Source organism: Vanessa cardui, chromosome 9 (assembly GCF_905220365.1).
Source record: "Vanessa cardui chromosome 9, ilVanCard2.1, whole genome shotgun sequence".
Classification (NCBI taxonomy): Eukaryota; Metazoa; Arthropoda; class Insecta; order Lepidoptera; family Nymphalidae; genus Vanessa; species Vanessa cardui.
The window spans coordinates 8879060-8900604 of record NC_061131.1 but is presented as its reverse complement, the minus strand read 5'-3'; the positions used below and the strand labels follow the sequence as shown (position 1 = coordinate 8900604).

The 21545-nt window shown below is 29.2% G+C and overlaps 5 protein-coding genes across 6 annotated transcripts in view; 3 read left to right on the top strand and 2 right to left on the bottom strand.

The window, feature by feature from the left end:
- The first annotated feature begins 574 nt into the window (after positions 1 to 574).
- On the top strand, positions 575 to 2237 carry LOC124532571. Its single transcript, XM_047107527.1, has 4 exons — positions 575 to 826; positions 902 to 1234; positions 1554 to 1817; positions 1883 to 2237. Exons 1-4 carry the CDS (start codon positions 779 to 781, stop codon positions 2018 to 2020), a joined length of 783 nt encoding a protein of 260 aa, XP_046963483.1. The 5' UTR covers positions 575 to 778; the 3' UTR covers positions 2021 to 2237.
- A 184-nt stretch (positions 2238 to 2421) lies between these two features.
- Positions 2422 to 3786, bottom strand: LOC124532572 (3-oxoacyl-[acyl-carrier-protein] reductase FabG-like). Its single transcript, XM_047107528.1, has 2 exons — positions 3679 to 3786; positions 2422 to 3272 (listed from the first exon to the last, which is right to left on the bottom strand). The coding sequence occupies exon 2, from the start codon at positions 3268 to 3270 to the stop codon at positions 2494 to 2496; it is 777 nt and encodes a 258-aa protein (XP_046963484.1). The 5' UTR covers positions 3271 to 3272; positions 3679 to 3786; the 3' UTR covers positions 2422 to 2493.
- Positions 3787 to 4494: 708 nt separating this feature from the next.
- LOC124532413 (dnaJ homolog subfamily C member 8) lies at positions 4495 to 10050 on the top strand. Its single transcript, XM_047107314.1, has 6 exons — positions 4495 to 4720; positions 4833 to 5024; positions 5697 to 5825; positions 7387 to 7494; positions 8436 to 8570; positions 8750 to 10050. Exons 1-6 carry the CDS (start codon positions 4667 to 4669, stop codon positions 8870 to 8872), a joined length of 741 nt encoding a protein of 246 aa, XP_046963270.1. The 5' UTR covers positions 4495 to 4666; the 3' UTR covers positions 8873 to 10050.
- Positions 10051 to 10385: 335 nt separating this feature from the next.
- Positions 10386 to 13015, top strand: LOC124532497. Its single transcript, XM_047107406.1, has 3 exons — positions 10386 to 10608; positions 11213 to 11324; positions 12059 to 13015. The coding sequence occupies exons 1-3, from the start codon at positions 10533 to 10535 to the stop codon at positions 12171 to 12173; spliced, it is 303 nt and encodes a 100-aa protein (XP_046963362.1). The 5' UTR covers positions 10386 to 10532; the 3' UTR covers positions 12174 to 13015.
- A 77-nt stretch (positions 13016 to 13092) lies between these two features.
- Positions 13093 to 21545, bottom strand: part of LOC124532557 (forkhead box protein O) — a 67876-nt gene continuing 59423 nt past the window's right edge. For both annotated transcript variants that reach the window (XM_047107513.1, XM_047107514.1), the window contains exon 9: positions 13093 to 16466. The gene's annotated coding sequence lies outside the window, so the exon portion shown is untranslated. The remainder of the gene's footprint in view (positions 16467 to 21545) is intronic.

Sequence of the window (21545 nt, the reverse complement as noted above, 5' to 3'; positions counted from 1 at the left end):
AAATTCTATCCAATGATTTCTTTTTTTTATAATGTTGTCTACTTCAAAAACCATAGCGACAACATTAATAGTAATATTCATGAAAAATTATGTAGAAAATCTTTTCTACATAATTTATAGATACTTGGTAGTATGGCTGTGTGTAGTTACCACTCACTTGCAAGCAGTTGAATGAATCAATGACACAATAGAGACATAACATCTTAGTTCCTATGGTGCATTAGCGATGTAAGGAATGGGTATATTTTTTAAATTACCGGTTTCTGTGGGCAGACCAATTACAATCAGGTGGCCCAAATGCACGACCGCTAAACATAACCTATAAATATAGAAATATAATATAAAAAATACAGCTTCATATTGGTTCATATTTTATTTTATAGAGATTAAGAAAGGCTTATTTCGCGGCTCATGACGTAACTAAACATTATGAAAAAAATGCTCAGGAGTTATTTCGATAAGCTATAGACTCATATACTTTTTAAAGATAGAGAAATTAGTTGCAATCTTTTAAAAAGAGGCAAGCGTGTCCTTAAAAACACGTCGCTGTGATAAATACTATAATACAAACTGTGATATCAAACAACAAACAATACAACAAAGTTTAGTAACCTGACACTTAATTAATGATTGTGACAAATATAGATACTTTTATCCTTGAAACAAAACTGCGCAAATATTTTCCCAAAGTAGTACTTGAAATATCCTGACTGGATATATAAGGACAATAAATGTGAAAATAATTTAGAACTACATACTTTTTGTAGCTAAGAACATCATGCGAAACAGTTTATTAATTACCTTAGTGTTGCTTGCAGGGTGTCAGGTATTTATTATTTTCTAAAGCACTCAATAAAAGAAAATATTTTTTTTGAGCTTAAACGAGATTTTATTTTTATAGCACTCCTTTCAAAGCAAATTACAAAACAATGTCATTGCTTTTAAAGATTCTCTTGAAATTTTGGATATAGACATCCAGCATTCTAGAATTCAGAGAGATTTATCAGATATATGGAGCAGAATAAAATCTAAAATAGTCAGGGCCTGGGAGGCTTTCAAGGATATTACAAATAATACAAAACAGAATATCAAGGAATATGTGCTCAAAATAAAAAATAAAATTCAAGTGATTGCAAAAGTTTTTGAAAAGAAATTTGAAAACTTAAAAGAGGAATTGAAGAATATAATTGAACAAGCTATTACTACGGGCGAAAATGTGAAAAAATGTGTTAAGGTAAGATACTATTAATTTTACACTTTACAAATACTTATCAATTTTCGCGCAACAATTGAATTTCATGAAATATACAAACGGATTCAAAAGAAATTAGGTGCCTTTTAGACTAATAGAAAACAATCAAGTTACAGAATATATCTGGAGTAGCATTCATGTTTTAACATCCTAGAAGTTAAGGTTTATTTCCGGAAATTATCTACTCAAAACATTGCACTTTCATGTCCATCGGAATGAAGTCACACGCGAATGAAGTTATCGCATAATTACGACCGGACTGACGATTGAAACTAATAATTTATACGTACTTTATTTACAGGAAAATAAAAACGCGATAGAAACGTTATTGAAGGAAATATTTATTAATGTTACAACTTGCATATCAAATAATATGCAGCTGATGGCCAACATAGAGATATCGCACAATTCAAATATCGACGATTCGATATTTTTAAATTCAGTTCAAAATAAAATAAAAACGAGCTTAGAAGCATGTGAAGAGAACAGTGATCAATGTTTGAATAACGTGAAAGAAGAAATCCTTGCAGACATTGATGTCGCAACTTGGAATGTTTCGCAAAAGGTTATACACAAAATTATATATTTTAAAGTATTATTTATATTTTTTAATTATTACTTTTATTGTAGGCTTTTGAAGTTAGAACCGCTGTCGACAACGGTCTAGACATCGTCGTTACTTGTGTTACTGAAGGACTTACAGACGCGTCAGCAGCGATAGCAAACGAAACTATCCAGATTATTCAATGCGTCAAAAACAAAGAATAAAAAGTTAGTTATACGAATGTGACTTCACTATAACTATAAGCATAGATATCGTAAAAAGAAAAACAGCGCTAAAAACATATATAAATGTACATATGTATAATTTAATGTACCATTTATTACATACAGATACAATAATTATGTCATAAGAAAACAAATTTTATCGTTGCTTACAGTAAGCGATAACATTTAATATTTTATTTTTATTCATGATTCGGCATTTTAAAATATTAAGTACATTACAATTGTGTAATGGTGAATTAACAAAATATATATTTTAAACATTTGACAGAAATTTTTGTTTTATTAAACATAAAATGTAATAAAATGTATATTCATTTTTTTTAATTAGTGGCATTCGTTTTAATATTTTATTAGTAGTAAATAAAAATTAAAGACATTTCATTGATATATAAGGTTTTATTTTTTGTAAATAATATCCATAATTAGTGTTTCCGTCATGTATTGAAAGATATTTATCGTGGGCACATTGCATGTCGGCCACCGTCTACAGGCAAAGTAGCCCCCGTAATATTGCTTGCGCCGTCACTAGCCAAGAATACAATAACCGAACTAACTTCTCTTGCATAGCCCGGCCTTCCTATAGCATGGGTGTCGGCACATTTCTTTAGAAATGCTTCGTATTGGACTTCGTCCATTCCATCTTTCTTATGTAAACCGGTTGTTATCACGCCAGGATTAACGGCATTAACACGAACTCCTTTTGGTGCAAGTTCTAGAGCTACGCATCTAGTAAATTGATCCAAAGCTGACTTAGACATACAATAAGCAAGAACATTAGGAAAAGATCTCATTCCAGTAACACTGGAAACGTTTACAATACTGCCTTTGCTTTGAATGAGGTGCGGTACTGCTAACATAGTTAAATAATAAGGTCCTCGAACATTAACATTCATTACTCTATCGTACTGGTCCAAAGTTGTGGTTTCAATTGTCCCAGATTCCAAAACACCCGCATTATTCACCAATACGTCAAGCTTATGAAAATGCTCAATAGTAGTTTTTATTATATTTTCTACAGCATTTTCGTTGTTTATATCGGCAATAATAGAGAGAGGCTTCGATTTTGTAGGAGAAATTTCTTCACATTGCTTCGCAACGTTGCTGAGTGCATCTTGGTTCCTTCCGGTTATCACAACATTCGCCCCCAATTTTGAAAATTCAGTAGCAGTTTCGGCGCCAATACCTGAGCTTGCACCGGTGAGAAGAACAACTTTACCAGTAAACATCATACCTGATAAAAATAAAATTAGTAGTTCAAATTATTCGTAATAAATATATTTTAAGAAGTGCCTTGGTGAGATAGTTGTAGATGTTTTCAATTACTAATGCGATAGATATACCTAACACAAATACATAAGATGTTTTAACTAAACCTGTTTGATATTTCAAAATGAAAGTTTACATATAAAACATTTTAAATCTTGATACAAGCGAAGCCGGATGTAACGAGTTGTTTAAACACACGTTACCGATCACGACACAACAAATCGACACCTTAACTACGGTCGGTACTTATGTAAATATTACAAATTAGCAATATAAATAAATTGAAATGGCTTCTAATAATAATTGATCCTATTTGAATCAAATGAAATGAAAAATAAAAAATAATCAAGCAGATAATAGATAGAACCAACCTTATTCGTATTGTGATATCGATATTGATAATTGAATTTTGGATAGGTAACAATTCACTCAACACTCCCAATGAAATCAAGAATACCATAGATTACAGAATTACAGATACAAACTACTCAACAATGCAAAAGCCGAGATCAACAACAACGAAAAATTAAAAATAATTTATTATTTTTTATGCTGGGAACATATGTTATAAAAGATGAATAAATCTATAGTGATTTATTATTGAAAAAAACTGTGGTCTTATTCGTTACATTTTCATCTTTTCACTTCGTATATTGCGCTGGCGCATAACGTTAAGATGTATACAAGAGTGTATGACATACTTGCGATATTTAAAACTGTGGTATATAAACATGTTATAAGGTGTTACTACGAAAATTAGAGATCACAATTGGCCCCGCGTATGACGATGTACATGATATTTAAACTCGTAGCATCTCCTTAAAATGTTAGGCGAATTAATTGAAGCAAAATTATATTTTAATATAAATGACAATATGAAATTTTAGCTCAACTGAACACCAGGAAGTGGTCAATTTTAACGCACAAGGTTTAATTATGAACTTATTTATCTCTGTTACCTGTTTAACACAGGTGGAACATAAATAAATAAAATACAGATTTTAAAATAATTGTTGTTTTTTAATAGTTTTTAACTACAACGTAGAAATTTCTTTTTTTCGTTTAAAATAAAGTTTTGAATTATTTTAACTAAATTAAAGTAAATACAAAGTTGGTCGCGAAACGTATGAGTATACGTGTAGCAGGAACATAAATCATTAAAATCGCTGTCAAATTCGCAACGCTCAAATGCTCAATGCTGTGACTTGTTAGCTGTCAAAAGTCGTATTATTATTTCATAATCCGTAATTCTGTGTTAACTTTCGGGTTCCTGTAAAGTTTAAATAATTATTCAAACATTATTATTTATAGCATTTCATTTTCATTCGTTTAAATGATTTTATTTTAAAATAAGAGAAAATGTCGTCTACTACATCTAGCGGAAAAGAATCTTTTGAAGACTTTTATACGGAGGTAATGTAACCTAAAATGATACAAATATATCTATGTATGTGATATACACATTTATAATAAAAGAAGATTTCTTAGTAGTGTATGATCTTATATTTTTTGCATAATTTTTCAGGTAAAAGAAATTGAAAAGAGAGATTCGGTTTTAACTCCAAAGCAACAAATTGAGAGATTACTTCGACCAGGATCGACTTATTTCAATTTAAATCCTTTTGAAGTACTACAAGTTGATCCAGAAAACACTTTGGATGAAATTAAGAAAAAATATCGACGTCTATCAATACTAGTACATCCAGATAAAAATATAGTAAGTAAAATGGTTTTATTTGCATGTTAAATAAATTTACCCAGAAAAATTTACCATTTATAATAAGACTAGTGGTATACCACTAGTCTTTTAGCTGTAGATACATATTAATGTTTTCTTGTGTTTTACCTTTAAAACAAGAACTAAATGTGAAGTTAATAGCTCAAATGCTATTACAGTTGATAAAATTGTTTGTTTTTCAATGTTGCTACTATCTCCACACTCTCTTGACCTACATCACAGTAGTAGTAGCTTAAATTCAGAGGAGATCCTAGATTTTTCGCTGAGACGGTATACCCGTCAACATTTGGTTTTTATCCACAGATGGGAACGTTTGCATACCCTGAGCCAACCTGAGCTGCTTGTACGTAGGTAAGGAATGGTTGCATAAAAGGTGTTTGATTTACTATAACAATATCAAACATCAAAACAATGAAAGGATTTATTTTAATTCTTAATACTTAGAACCAGTAAATAAATTAATTGATTTAACTTTTATTATACCTATTATACTTATCGGTAATATATTAGATAACATAACCATTTAAAACATTGTCTGGATCTAAGGTATGTTACATAAAAAGAAGAAGGCCAGCCAAAAAAGTATACTTTAACAACTACCAGCAAATATTAAATAAACTAAAAATTAGATTATTATATTTTGAATTTTAGGATGACTCAGAGCGAGCTCAACAGGCGTTTGAAATTATAAACAGAGCCTGGAAAACTTTAGAAAATGAAGAAACCAGGAAAAAGAGTTTGGATATATATGAGGAAGCTAAGGAACGCACAGACCACATGGTAAGGGTTAATGTATAAAATAATTTGCTTACTTTAATAACAGCCTGTTAATTTAACACTACTGGGTTAAGATCTATGCTCAGCATAAACTAATAGGCTATTTGACAATGCGAAAAATAAATTGTGAATTATTGTAATCAGTGTATATTATAAGTTTAAAAATGGTTATTTACTAACGAAAGTTGAAAATAATACTTAATTTATTCAAAAATCCATAAATAAAAATGCAAATTTTCAAACATTTCTCATGTGACACAAAATGGTCCTGATTGGTTGGGCTTACGATGAAGTCACTTTCTTGTAAACTTTGCTTTTCTACTATATGAACCACAGATTAAAAATACAGGAAAATGACGTCACTGACCTCATTGCAGCGCCATATTGTCCAAGTAGTGTTTTCGCGGCTATTTAAATATGGAATTTTTAATATGATATTAAAAAACACAACTTTTACTGGGTTCCTTAACTTCTACTAAATAATATAAAATATATTTTAAAAACCAGTCAAAATAGCCTATTATGGGTTTGTAGACACACAAAGGGTAGAATTACTTTGCATTGGACACCTGCACATTTCATCACAAAGTTTTCCTTTCCATCTGAGCGTGAGTAGATTTATTAGCACAGATTAAGCACATAAAAAAACAGTGGTGTGCTTTTTATTTCTTATAACTATTATTTTACTTTTTTCTCTTATGAAGTATCTATATTGCCGTGTGCTATGAGCCATAGCCATAGGCTAATAAAAGTTAAGTAATGCTATAAGCATCTGAGATAGATGTTGTCATAAAAAACTTGCCGGTGAGGTAGCAAATGTTGAGGATAACTGCCTATTGGAATAAATGGTTATGAATTTATGATTACGAGTGATGAGAAACATGTTATATATCAGTTGATTAGGTAACAATGGGAACAATATGGATGGATGCCGCACACCACAGATGCTACAGTTCTATCACTTCTTGATATTCAATGAGCTTTTCCGAAATTGTTGACTTTATATTATGAGCGTTCAGGATAGCTATGTCAATAAGAATAACAATTTCATTAGTTTTGTCATGTAGTGTGATATTCGGCCTATTGAAATTTATAGTTTTATCAGTTATTATATTATGTTATTTACCCAGTATGTCATGAATAGTTTTATTTATTATTTGTTTCATTTGTAATGTAGGCTTTAATAGCCCATATAAAATGTAGAAATCCACCTGGTTCTGGTATCTTGTGCTATCTTTATCAGTACTATTGAGTTTTTAATTTATATGATTTTCATTGGACAAGCCAAGCTCATTTCTTAAATGACATACAGCAGCAGCCTAAAGATTTATAGTGAATAATTTGACTTTTACCTTCTTGTAAATAGAAGTTTTCATAATTTTATTTTTAAATAGAAGATTGAGGTTCAATCTTCCCACTTCTAATATCACACAATTTCAAATTCAAAGATACTTTAATAGATTTTCCAAAAATTATCTTTACTTTAATTAACCTTGCATATAATAAGTGAAATATATTTACCAATAATTATGTTTAATTTTAAACCTCATTTCAATTATTACAGATAGAACAAAAACGTAAAAAACAAAAGAAAGATGGCAAAGTTACTGAAGGTATACCAGAAGATGATCCTGACAAATATAAACATGCAGTTTATGTTATGACTATGAAGGTATGTATATTTAAGTCATGAAATGGACATATTTATTGAGTTAGCTGTTAGGTAACTGTATGTCTACTGAGAGAGGACAATACAAAAGCTAAATTTTTATAAGGTTTAACTTGCAACACTCGCCCGATATCTACCGTCTAACAGTAGTACTCAGTGATTTTGTATTCCCATTTGAAGGGTAAGTGATAAAAAAATACAAGAGCGAATAATTCAAGATTAAGTAGATGATACAAATGTGTAGACCTAATACTTGTTGATTTCCAGGCATGATATTATATACATTCGTAATTATATTTAACTAATATAACTTATTATTTTACTTGTAAAAGCCTTGAATAGAGTATATTTAGATTTTGATTGATTTTTGTTTCTTACCATATCATCATGTGTCTGGATGGTGGTGACCACTTATCCGTCGACCTAACTATATCATAAAAAAATGCATTGAAGTTTGATATATGTTTATTTGTTTTACATACAAGAATATTTTTGTTATAATACAACCCTGAGGAAAATATGTCACATATGATGTAACTTATCCAATAGTTATACCAGGTCACCAACATAAATCATAAATATATGTGAATATTTAGTTCACATGTATTTTTGATTGTGACAACTATTATTATAAAATCGTTTAATAAATCTTCAGTTCTTTATATTGCTGGGTTTGTTATATTATTAATAAACTTGCACGTGGCAACGAAAATAAAGACTAAGGGGTATTTATTTTAAACTATTTTAGTTGTTCATCCAAAGTATAGCACCTCGCCTAATTGCCTCCACTGGTGACAGGGCTGGTTCGTTTTTTGCCCAGAGGATCGGAATTGCGATTCAACGGGAAAATCAAACTATTCCACGCGGTCAAGATTTATATAGTAACTACTTTTAGTTCATATTTATTTGTATTTAAGCATTTAATGTTATTAATTCTTTTTTAGTTGTTTGCGGACATGGAACGTAAGCGTCAACACTTAGAGACTCGAGACATGGAAGAGAGAAAACGTAAACGTGAAGCAGAAATTGAACAAGAGGAACAAATGTCACTTGAAAAAGAGTGGGCTAAAAACTTTGAGGTAATATCATAATTTTTTTTCTTTCTAAGAATGATTATGAGTTTGTCGCATTATTGTAGCTTATTCAGACCATATTATTAATAATGAGTATTTTTAAAGAAAAGAAAAATAAATGAGCATGCAGTCAGTTCCACAAATTAATTTACATAATAAATAGCTTTTTTTTTTGTAATTTACAGGAATCACGACAAAACCGAGTAGATAGTTGGAAAAGTTTCCAATCCGGAAGTGGTACGAAGGAGAAAAAAAAGAAGAAAATAATGGGTTTCAAACCTCCTAAACCCAAACCTGAAAGTAGATAACTAGCCTATAAATAACTTAATTTAGCAATACTATGTTAATGCAAAATCTATGAAAACTGTACTTCTGTATGATGAAGTCAAAATGCTCAGTTGTTATTTTATAGTAGTTTATTCCATTACATGGTTATACTATTTGGACTAATTTTAATGTCTTGCATTTTATTTGCTCAAAAGTAAATTGAATAAGCCAAGAACCGATTTTCCAGTTTTTCAAACAAATAACAGTTTTCATGGATTTAAAATTAGTATATTTTTTAGTAATAAATCTCATTTCACCGATTTCCTTTGATAGTGTTAGATACATTATGTACTAAAAATAAATATTTTATTAATTTCCATTTAAGAGGAGTAATTTTATTTTTCAAGTAAATAAAGTTTACAATCTAAATAAGTTTAAAAGTTTTATCTTCAATAATAAATAAGAATGTTTTTGACATGATTGTTCAGACTTAATTTGAATCGGGGAGTGCTCACCCCTTACCACAGATATTGGGATTTTCTTGCGTCATAATAACTTGACAATAATTGCAAAATAAATAGCAAATTTCCTTTGCGATACATCAAAATTTATAGTTCAATAGCTTTTTTAGTTATTTACTCTTTCATTTTAAATATGTAACACGCACGAAATAAAATGGTTCCCTTTTTTTAATTACAATTAATAAGCCCGTGGTATTTAAATGCATTGCTTCAAATTGAAAAACAATTCATTTTATAGTTTGTTTCGTTATGTAGATGCTAGGAATTAAAAGAATATATTTTACAATAAGTTGTGAAATGATTGCAAATAACCGTCCAATATTGTCTATTGGTTAACGATTGGTCTGTGACCTTGAGTGACATTAAATGGGATAATGTATTAAATGGGATTTTTTTATAAATGCTTAACTCATTCTTAGAGTCCTTCGCCCTCGTAATAAATGATAAGTAATTGAAGATTAACGTTTCCTACGCAATATTTAATCAACAATCTCTTTATTGGGTTCACTGTGATACTGGCATGTAATAAGATTCAAACGAAATCTTTTCTCTACAGCTAAATATAGTTCGTGAGGTTAAGAATCTAGTAGTTTAAAAGATATAAGGTACCTAATTTAGTATGAGGCAAATACTTTGTAAGTTATTGACCTGATAGTTACTAATTCCGTTTAGACAATAAAGGTTTAAGTAAACAGTTACAGTTGTTTTCTTTTTTTGGGTTCCGTACATTAATGTTTAGAATGAAGCATTTTCTAAACCAAAATTATTTCATTTTCGTCATTTTGGTAAAAAACAGCGTCTCATAAATACAAACTGTATAGGAACACAGTTAAACACAGTAGAAATGAGTTAGTTAATAAATTAAGGATTAGTTACTCAAAAAAAAAATACCATAGATATTTGTTGGATGTCAAGGAAATATTCTTAGCATTGAATTTATGATGTTACAGAATTTGGTGCCTGAGTTTTTTTTTAATTAAATTACGATAATTTTTATTTATTTTTTCGAAATACTTTTATTACAATACAACACGACAAATGATCAATTTTAATTGAAGAAAAATGAAAATGTCATTTCATAGCTAAGTCAAACTACTGGCACGTAATAAAACGTCTACATTCAAATATTAATATTTTTAAAGATGTCTCTTGAATTGATGACTGACACAAAAACAGCATTATGCGATCACGAATAATAACCATTCAAAAAGGATTTTCAAATCTATTACACAGTAGGAAATTAGCCAATAAACCAAGTAAGTGAATTTTCGTATTGTAACTTTAATGTGAATATAAATTTGCAGAGATAAAAAGAAGATAGCAAGTAAATGAAAAGACGTGTCCGTGTATTTTATATTTTTAGGCGTAAATTTTTTTGACATTACCGTTTAATATAAATCCAGTGAAAACAGTCTCCGTTCCACATCGTATCCCTTTAATAGAACAAATTATTCTACAGTGACACCGAGCAAAAAAAGACCTATTTAAAATGAAGTCAATTTTTATTTTATTCTCTCAAATTTCTCTAAAGGCTATTCCTAAAAGGCTACCTTAAATTAAAATGTATGGTGTAACACAAAAAATAGGTATATTACTAATTAAAATAACAGCTAACACTACCGAATAGGCCAATTGAATATAATGGCTACTCATGTCAGTAGGTATAGAATGATGTGAAGAATACTACTACATTCATAATTTCTAATGTGTCATGCTTACTGTTGGTCATTTATAGTATTAGGGTACTTAATTTAAGCTTGTCTTTAATTTTATTTTTGGTTCTTTAAACACAGTTACATTAAGCGACATTACATATATAAAAAAATCATATCGAAAATAAATATCATTTTTAAACACTAGCCCGATGTCAACCACACATGAACGAGCTGCCCGTACCGTGCGGACCATGGGATCCTTGGTACAGACAGAAGCAAAGTTTTTATATGAAGCATTTCCTAGGTGGATTAGCCTGGTATGAATATGTATTTAACTTTAGTATTGTTGTCATTGTTTCTGTAGATCTATTATTATGATAAATGTTATCGAGACATTTCATTATCTCAATCATCTGATGATCTTGTGGTTAATATAAACATAAAGGAATCTAGCCAACTGCGCAGGAGATATTAAAATGGTCAGACCGCCATTTTAAATTTGTCGCCTAATATAACACTGACTTTTTGTGAGACATTTTAAAAAAGTCCAAATCATCGCTCGATTCGAAAGCGTCTGGACCGACAATTTTATCTTCGACAACGTTGTGTACTTAAATTACCATAATAACCTATATCTAAATTACATATATGAAACTTGGAACATTTTAACATAGTGGTGTTCTAAAACAATCAATTATATGAAACATCCAATCGAATTAGTATTTTTACCTGCGGCGGGAAAAATTAATAAATAAAACTTACCCCTTATTATACTAGATATGCGTCTGACAAAGTTGAAGACTTGATATCAATCAAGTATGAATTATTTGTGTTATTTCTGCTTTATTTCTCTATTTTTCAGTTGTGGTTTTAATATATTCTAAAATTATAATGTGTCATATCCAAGCTAATATTATATATGTGAAAGTATTTAGCCATTTTGTTATACCTGAATTACTCAACCGGTTAACATCAAATTTTACTTGTCATGTCCCTCCTTCACACGCGGGCGAAGTCATAACGGAAACTATTGACAGCATATTTTATTTAGGTGGCTGTTTTCATTTGGAATGGCAATTTATACTGAGAGTATATACCTTAATTGGGGTCCTCCTGATTTCCCGTCACCTCCGAGCGATATGGTTGAAGAGTGCGAAGATGCGTGATCTGCTTTTTGCAAGTTAACAATTATTGTTTAGAATTATTATTTTTTACATATTAAACTATTCTCTAAATGGTTCAATAACATGGTATTTGGCATACAAATACCCACACTTAGGACTGTTTAAAACCGAGAAAGACAGCTGTATTTTTAAAACAATTATGTGTAATATGTGTCTGTTTATTTATTTATGTTTTAATAATATATCTAATACATAGTTAGTCTTTAAGTTCGACAGACGAAATATACCATCATTTGTATTATTATTTTACATGACACGAGCTTGTTCGGATTTATTATGTTTTCGTAAAAGCGCCATGATTTAATTGCGCAATATCAAAATAATATCTAAAATATATCGCTACCCTTTGTGTAAAAGTATACATATAATAGTAAGTATATGTAATAATGCTGTTTTTTTTTTAAAGAAATTACATAGTTATGGACTTGTTTTAATATTTGTTCATATTTTTGGCTCGACTGTTTTCATGTAATTTCTGTAGTTTCAAATAAAAACTTCATTTTTACGCTAACGGTAGCGATATGGGTTATTTGAATTGTAGATTCTAATGATAGGCACAGTGTATATCATAGTAAATAATTGCTAGAATTTGACATATGGTGATGACCTATCATTACAACTAGCTCTAGTCATCCTTCAGGTTCATTTGTGTCTTTGTACATATAAAAAATAGGGAACCATGTTTAAATAAATTAATCGTTGTGGACACTATTATCGAATGAATGCTCGCAATAAAAGTATTCATCCTATTATAAGTAGGTGCGTTAGAACCAGAATATGAATCCATTGTAACAATTAATGACAAAATAAATACATTTTTTTAATTTATTGTTTCATTTTAGACAAGTTGACATGGATTTCTTCAAAAATCGGGGGATTAAGGTTGAAATAATACAGCCAATGAAATTTTGAAAACAATATCAAATTTAATACATAAATAAGTATTATGTATCTCTACATACATGTTTTCATCTATATATTTACATTTAAACACATAATTTGCCTAACTTATCTAATTCTTTGACATTTTGTCTTAAAATTGTTACATTAAAAATAAGCAACCAAAAAAAAAACAATTTGTTACGTCATAAACATAAGGCAAAATTATATAATTTGTAACATTTTACAAAATAAATTACTAGATGTCTGTGGGTTGGTGTGCCCGATCTTAAGATAAAAAAACAAGCAATGCTTCTAATTTTTTATATAAAAATATAACACTTCGTAGACAATTCTACAAGCAACGTACGATAGGTACGACAGAGTACGTCGCGTATTATCATTACTACAATCTATATCATGATTTTATAAGCACTGCAGATCAATTAAGGCTCTAACATCTATTATTTTTAATATTAATATATAAAAAGTCTTACAGTTATCGAAATAACGATTGAACTCGTTATAACAAAAAACTTCCAAGTTAAACAACTTAATACATATATATGTATATATATTAAAAAGAAAATAACAATAAATCTTCCTTAATTCTGAAAAGAATAAAAAAAACATAGATAATATCTAAAAAAGGTAAATTAATTTAATAAGTAATGAAAAATTTTAATGGACCTCTTTTTGTACATTTATTTCGATTATACATTTATTGAGCATGTTTATTTTTTTAAATTTAATAATAATGCTCAGAATTGTTCTGTATTCTGAGTAATAATGTTATGATGAACGTGTCCCTAGTCCTTTTAAATACAACGGCATATATGGCGTACATTTAAATTGTCTACAAAAATACTAATAATATTATATAGTCTAATCACATAGAAAACACAAAAAACTGTAAACAAAACAACAGCTACAAATTTCTTACACAGTAATAGCTTAGCTCTAAAGCTATTCGATGTCAATTTTTCATTGTTTTTCATTTATCTAATCTTTTCGTTTTATTTTTTAATATTCTAATGATACCAATTTATTATTAAATTAAATAAAGATCAGCATCATTTGCGTTTCTGAACCATCTCGATTAATTTATGAATTATATATAAATGAACATTAATATGGGTAGTAATTTTTCCTACCTAAAACCAGTCCCTCATCTCAAAACTTGACAGCCATAGCTTTAACAATACATCGAAAAAGCCGCCATACCTGCTTACATCATTTAAATTTTCTATGTGATCGGACTAAGGTAATTTTGTGTTACCTGTGAGAACTCTTTTTCTTTAAGAATTTTAACGCTACGAAAATCTTTTAATCTTTTCATAAATTTACACAAATGACAATTTTCTCTCACAGTCCTAAGATTAAAAGCACATTACAACCATAGTGCGATGTTTCACGTTTAAATACAACCGTGGAACATTTAAATTCTGTCCATACTTAATTGACCATATGGATTGACCTCTGCTTATGTATTTTCTAAATTAATATTACACATATCAACAACCATATGATATACATTATAATTAACTAACGTTCTTTCTACCTTTCTGAGATACCACCAAAATCGGCTAGTCATCTTATACATTTCATTTTAAGTTTTTCAATTCATTTAATACAAGAATAATAATTATGGTTACACATTGTTAGACATATGTTTGTTTTGGCAATGGTTACTACAAGTTACAAAGATAAGAAAACAAATACTACATTGAAAATATAAACGACTTAAAGTCAGATAATCGAATATTAATTAAAACTACGAATTTCCTATCTATTTTAAGATCCTATGAAATTATATTAAATGATTCTAAAACGTCCGTTGTCCCAAGTTTTCTAAGGTCAAGTGAAAATACACGTAGCATTTAATTATATAGCGTACCACATTACTACTTTGGAATTTAATAATTCGTACATTCTTAGTTAAAATAAAAAGAAGCGTTCGAAAGGTTTCATTAAAATATTAACTATAGCACCAATATCAGCTGTATTGTATATGTTATAATTACTATTGAATAAAAAGCGGAAATTTAGCGGCTAACACAATTAAATACATATATTGCTTTTTTGGAACGTGATTTAAACGAATATATGTGGTTATCCGCAAAAGAAATAAAGAAGTTAATTTGTGCACTAAAATACATTTATATGGACGTCAAATATTACAGGAATTGACTTACATTAAATTTACTAAATTGAACACTTATTTGATAAATCTATCACAAACAGTCCACTGAGGTAATTTACAAAGTGAACTCGCTTTGCTCGAGTAATTTTACGCGATAGCCTTCGCTACTAACAACTAATATCTACTGCATTTAGTTGAAGAAGTAGCTTATTCGAAATATTTATTATCTGGGACTAGAGATCTGACTATATTGACTTTTGTTTGTGCTTTTCATCAACATGTTTCCCCACACGTCTCAGCGATCTTATACCATTCAATCTTTGAACGACATTTTTGTACACGATTTTTAAATAGTTCATTTTGATAGAGTTCAAAGGTTGGATTTTTATCCACTTTACACCTATCATCTATTCATCCACGTTGAAGTTGATTTTATTTTGATCAATTAAATGAAACATAACCTGTTGCGTGAGAAATTAATTGAAACGATATGTTTAAAATTAACTTACTGGAATCATATCAAACTATTTAACTATTTAGTTTTATCATTTTCACTATTGAGTCAGTTCTTGCTCTTTGCGAATTCACAGTTTGCATAAGTATTATCAGTTTTAAATCATAAATAAGGATAAACAAAATGTTTATTAATTCATAAATATCATTTTATTAAAATACTGAAACTACTGATTGAAAACGCAAGTTGTACTCGATTTAATTTAAAATACAAATAACATTTATATATCATCCTATAAATTAGTTACCTTAAAAAATTTCATAAAATTGGCCCGCATAAAAACATTTAGGAGTCAATTGAAGTACCTACCTATATGGTAAGATATTTTTAAATTGAAATGTACATAATTTAGGTCATCGATTCAAATGCTCGGGCGAACATATAATCGGGTAAAAATACCCTGATTTGACTATTTTTGTTTAAAGTATAGTCCTCGGAAAATCCAAAATACGTGCCATATAAAAAAAATATATATACATATATCACTTTTTTCAAATTATTCGTCCTTTACTTATAAATAACATATACGCGAGGACACGACATTTTTTTTTTCATTTACCTCAGTCCTTTTTCAAATATACAACGCACTCCGTTAACTTTTATCACCCAATAAAATAGATTTTAATGTCAATTTTTCACTTCAAAATAAATTTTCGTAACAAAAATTTACTTTAATTGTTCTTCAGTTTAAAATTTCTTCAGAAAGAGGACAGTATCATTAATGCAGACCTTGATAAATCTGAAACAAATAACGTACATATTTTAAATACACATTATGTATAATCTTAAGTTTTACAAAATATATTTAATAAATATAGATGGATACATCTTTAGTACAACAAAAAAGAAAAAATTAACACACGCACGGGGAATCCATCACCCATTGTGTAACAAATATTTAAAATGTTTAAACCTATCGGGATTGCACACACTCAGAAACTATTAATTGCATTATGCTAGTGGAAACGAGAGTTCGCTCCGTTGACAAAGACATTGAGCTTATTTCATTTTTTTATCTTTTAATCGCGATGGGAAATTGTAGATAGTGAGACATGATACCCAAATAAAATTAGTTTCTTATCCTAAAAATAAATTTCGTATAGTTTACATTCGTCGAACGGAAGAATAAAAAAAACAATTAGATGCATCTATTATGATAAATAATGTTTAATTAGATTTTTCAATAGTCAAATGTTCTTATTACAAGATTACGAAGCTTGTGAAAAAAGGACGATGTAAAATTAAAAATTAAGCTTTCAAAAAGTACCAGTAATAGTAGGTATAAATAATGTTACGTCAATTTAACTGAATATGGTTTTACATTCGAATCTTCTCGAACAAAAAAAGTCGACGTTCAAAGCTATCTCTGATTAATTTTTCGTTCAAAAATTCTTTCACATCTTCGTAAAGGCTAGATGAGTAAACGGAAACATAATTAATAAGAGGGTGAGCTGAGTTACGTCACCGACATCGTGGTGATCTCGATTTAATTCTCACGCAGCGACTGTGGATGTGGATTATCAGCTATTCTCTCAGTTAGAGTTTCTGCTGAGTTGGTTGAGAGTAAATCGTAACCTGCCCGCCGCTCCGACGCCAGTCTGCGCGCCCCGCGTCCCGCGTCCCAGGTGACGACCTTATAGTGCTGTACAACGTATTCAGCCCACACTATGTATCGATATTTCGTAATAAATAATTTATCTAAAATGTATGCATTTCGAAAACAAAAGTCTCTATTGAATTATAAAGTTAGTAGGCCGTATGCATTAAATGCATATTTTAATACATTAATTTACCATCTAACTTTCTCAAATATTCACCTTTTGTTTAAAATATCATTCGATGAAAAATATTTTTATACTCGAATATTTATACCTAAAATCTATTCTGTTTTATTATTCAATTTAATTGATATTTCCGATACTCAAAAACGAATGTTGACTCATAAAAATTATCATTTCTACACTTTTTTTTTCCAATAAGAACCTCTTACTATCTCGAGGGGAAAGGTTCAGTGTGTAGTATCACTAGTATGGGTAATTTCTACCTGTTTTTAAAATGTTGAAGACTGGAATAACGTTGCATAATATATATGTCTTATTAATTTACAAATAAACATATTATTTATAAATCATGTTTAAATTTCAAATGATAAGGAGTTCTCAAGCTGGACGTTAAGTAAATAATAAATTAAATGATATGTTGATTTATTTTTATAATATTAATCGACACATTTTTAAAGTAACATCACCTCGAGCCACGATAAATCTGTCGCATATTCAGCAATGTAACGGACTTTCTCTCCGTTCATTGCTCAGAATAAAGTGCGCGTCTCTTAATATGTGATGTAGATAATTGACTTTTCCCGAAATAAAACCCAACATAAAACATGTCTAAACGAAGGCCTTATATACGACACGATTTCTCGAAAATGAAAATAACATATCCTCGCTTGTGCTATACGCCTCTACCCGCATCGTATGTACCAGTTATTAATAATAATAATCTTGTTGTAATATTCAACAATTTTAATCAGCAAAATACAAATAGTTTTCAGACTTGTAAAATATAACATTTAAAAAATATGTTTTAAGAAGTTATGAACACATGAATTTGAGAATTAAAATGGAAGAATAATTTTGATTGTAGGCTAAATCTCGACCAATTCTTGTACTTAGATCGTGTGACGATAAATCTATTTTCGGATGTCACGGGTTATAAAACATAGGCGCCGTTGGTTATCGAGTAATTCCGGTGAGGGGGCGGTGGCGTAAATTTATTCATACTGAAACCGACCTCTTAACTTTTATGTTATTTAGGGCGCGTTTCCTTTACAGCGCGACGATTGCAAAAGGATTTACATTCTATATATATAGGTCAAATTTATTGTTTTTCTATTATGTTAGATGTTACACTTTTTCATATTTTACAATTGCATTTTTATTTACTGCACTTTAGTCTTTTCTATGCATATAGTAAGACATGTACAAGGAGGTACAAGTACAGGTATATATTTATAATGCTGTAGTGTATAATAGTAATGTGCACTGTATACTATTACATATTATTGATATATCAGATGTCTCTGCTATTTAAAAAAAAACATTTAAGGAAACAATAGAAATATGTTTTGTTACTTTTTGGTAGTGAGGTAGTGAAGTTGTCATGTTTATATAATATGATCAATTTATGTTTAGTATTTGTCTAGTGGGTCGACGTTTATAAATATACCAAATAAAAAAAAAAGGATTTAAAAACTTTGAAGAAAGTGTGTAGTCATCCTTATATAGAAAAATCTAAGTTTAATTTTGAAACGTATAAATAATCTTAATGATAAAGCGAAACGATAAGTTATTAAATTAAAGCGATGGCATCAAAAAGAAAGTAATTTTGTTATGGTTTGGTGAAAGAGGACTTTACGATTTTCTTTGAGGATACTTTTGTAAGTTATCCTTAAATATGATATAATTTTAATTTTTTTTCTCATATACTTTTTTCGTATTTAACGAGATCATTGCGCTTAATCAATTAATGAAATCAATAATTTTAAAAAATATTATGATTTCTAAAAAAAAAATGTTTTTATTTTCTTTTCAATCCAAAACAAATTATGTAATACGTTAAATTCTTAGTTATGTGATTTTTACAGTCGGTAGTTTAATGGAGCAGAAAAAAAGGGAATATATTTATAGACTCTCTCAATAATTTATTGTTCTACCAATAGGCTTTGAATTTCGATATAGTGGTAGTAGGCGTTGACAACATTTTTTATGTCACTGTTGCAATAATAATAAACAGAAATACTCTTCTAGATACGAAGGAAAGATTGGTCGAATAAAATTACAAGCAATGTTTAACAAAAGATATATTATAATGAATAAATATACTAAGTTTCTGACTTTCTGTTCTCGTGGAAGAATGTGCATTCCGAAACGGTGCTAGATTTATGTCTGACCAACGTTGATGCTTAAGTGGTTATGTGCTTAAATATGTGGCTTCCAAAACTACATTAAAATTGTTAGAATTTTAGTTGGATTTTTGGATTACAGAAACATAAAATTCACGATAGGCACGTTAATCGTCTAAGCGGAAGTACGAAACGGAGTTACTTACGTTTATACTTAATATTTATTTATTTATAATGACCTGGGACATGTGTTTTAGCTTCTAGAATAAGAGTAACTATATCACTTCAGTAGTTTATTCAGTCAAAAATTTAATAAACTCACATTTTTAATTATAGATTTAGATAAGGATAAGACCAATTAGTTAATAATTATATAAATTCTGAGAGTATTTAAATATTAAGAAAATATTAAGGGTTCATGGTATTTAAATTATCACTTTGACTGAAGTTTTAAAGACAAATAAAATTAAACTAGATGCGAGTAGATAAGTGGAAATAGAGTCATATTATCAATAAATATATATTGAACTCGGACAGTTTGTAGTGCAAAAATGGGGGAGCTATTAGCAAATCGCACGGAATAAATTAATATATAAGCTAATGGTTGTTTACCTTTATTTCTTCAGCCAGTGTAAAAGGCTATACTGTTATTTATAACAGCTGATACTCTTATCAGTTCTACATAATTATTTGAAAACAACAACATCCACCTTTTAATTTGCAATTTCGAAAAGTAATTATTGTAGAGCACTTAAATAAAATGCATGATAAAAGTAGTTCTATTGTTTAATTAGACATAAAATATTATGATAAAGATCGTGTCTGATAGTGTCCGTGTGCTTACGATCAGTGGCAAATAGATTTTGGAAAATTATGATCAATAAAGGAATTAGAAATGTAGAGTAATTTAACTGTCCCTAAAATTTAAAAACTTTTCAACAGTTGCGGCAATGATTTTGTTATCTACTAATATTAACGTAAACGTATCTTATATTTTACCTTGCTATAAATGTTATACTAAAATGTATAATATCATTTACTGTAACAGTATTTAGTGAAGCTAGTACTTTCATAAGCGTCTGTGGACTAGAGAGGCGGGTTAGGATACCTGTTGCACGAAGGCGGGGCGGCTACGCCCAACGCCCAGTTAGCCACATTGCACACGTTCTCTATAGAAATGATGCACATTTTATGTAGAGACATGGAATTCTGTTTTAATGTACAAAAACTTAAATATAGCCTACTATTTAATTTAAAGTGAAAGATCTAAAGGCCCATTTTTTAATCAAAACGCATGTATACAGTCACATAACAATTAATTTTGATGATTATTAAAATATTAATTGTTAATCGTTTAAATAAGAGTAGTAAAGCAAAGCTTATAAAATCATGCTTCCATCTCCGCAAAATCCTTCTTTGGGCAAGCTGGTTTATAATAATTTTCGTTCGGTAATCAATTTAAACCTCATATTAGAGAAAAGTATAATTAATAAGGCAAAGAGAAAAAGGAATGCTAAGGCTTACAGACACACTTAGTATAAATGAATGAAATAAAAACACAACAAGCCTACAATCTTCCTTATAATTTAAAGTTGAATTTTATGTTTCTGATTTAGAAATGATGTCTATTAAATGGAAACAGTTAAGTAGTTACGAATTAATAGCATTTGTATACAATAAGTTATTATTTTTGAATCGATCATCAATTTAGCGATTCGTTAATAATTATTTTATTCCTTAAGGTCAGTACATACTACTCGAAGGTAGTCATGCGTCGATAAAAAATATAATTAGTAGGAATGGGTAATGGCAGAGTCGGTTGATTCTATCATTGCTTTTTACAAAATAATTCTTTGCATGTCGATATGTATATTGAATATTATTTAACTAAAAAAAATCTCTATATTTGGATAA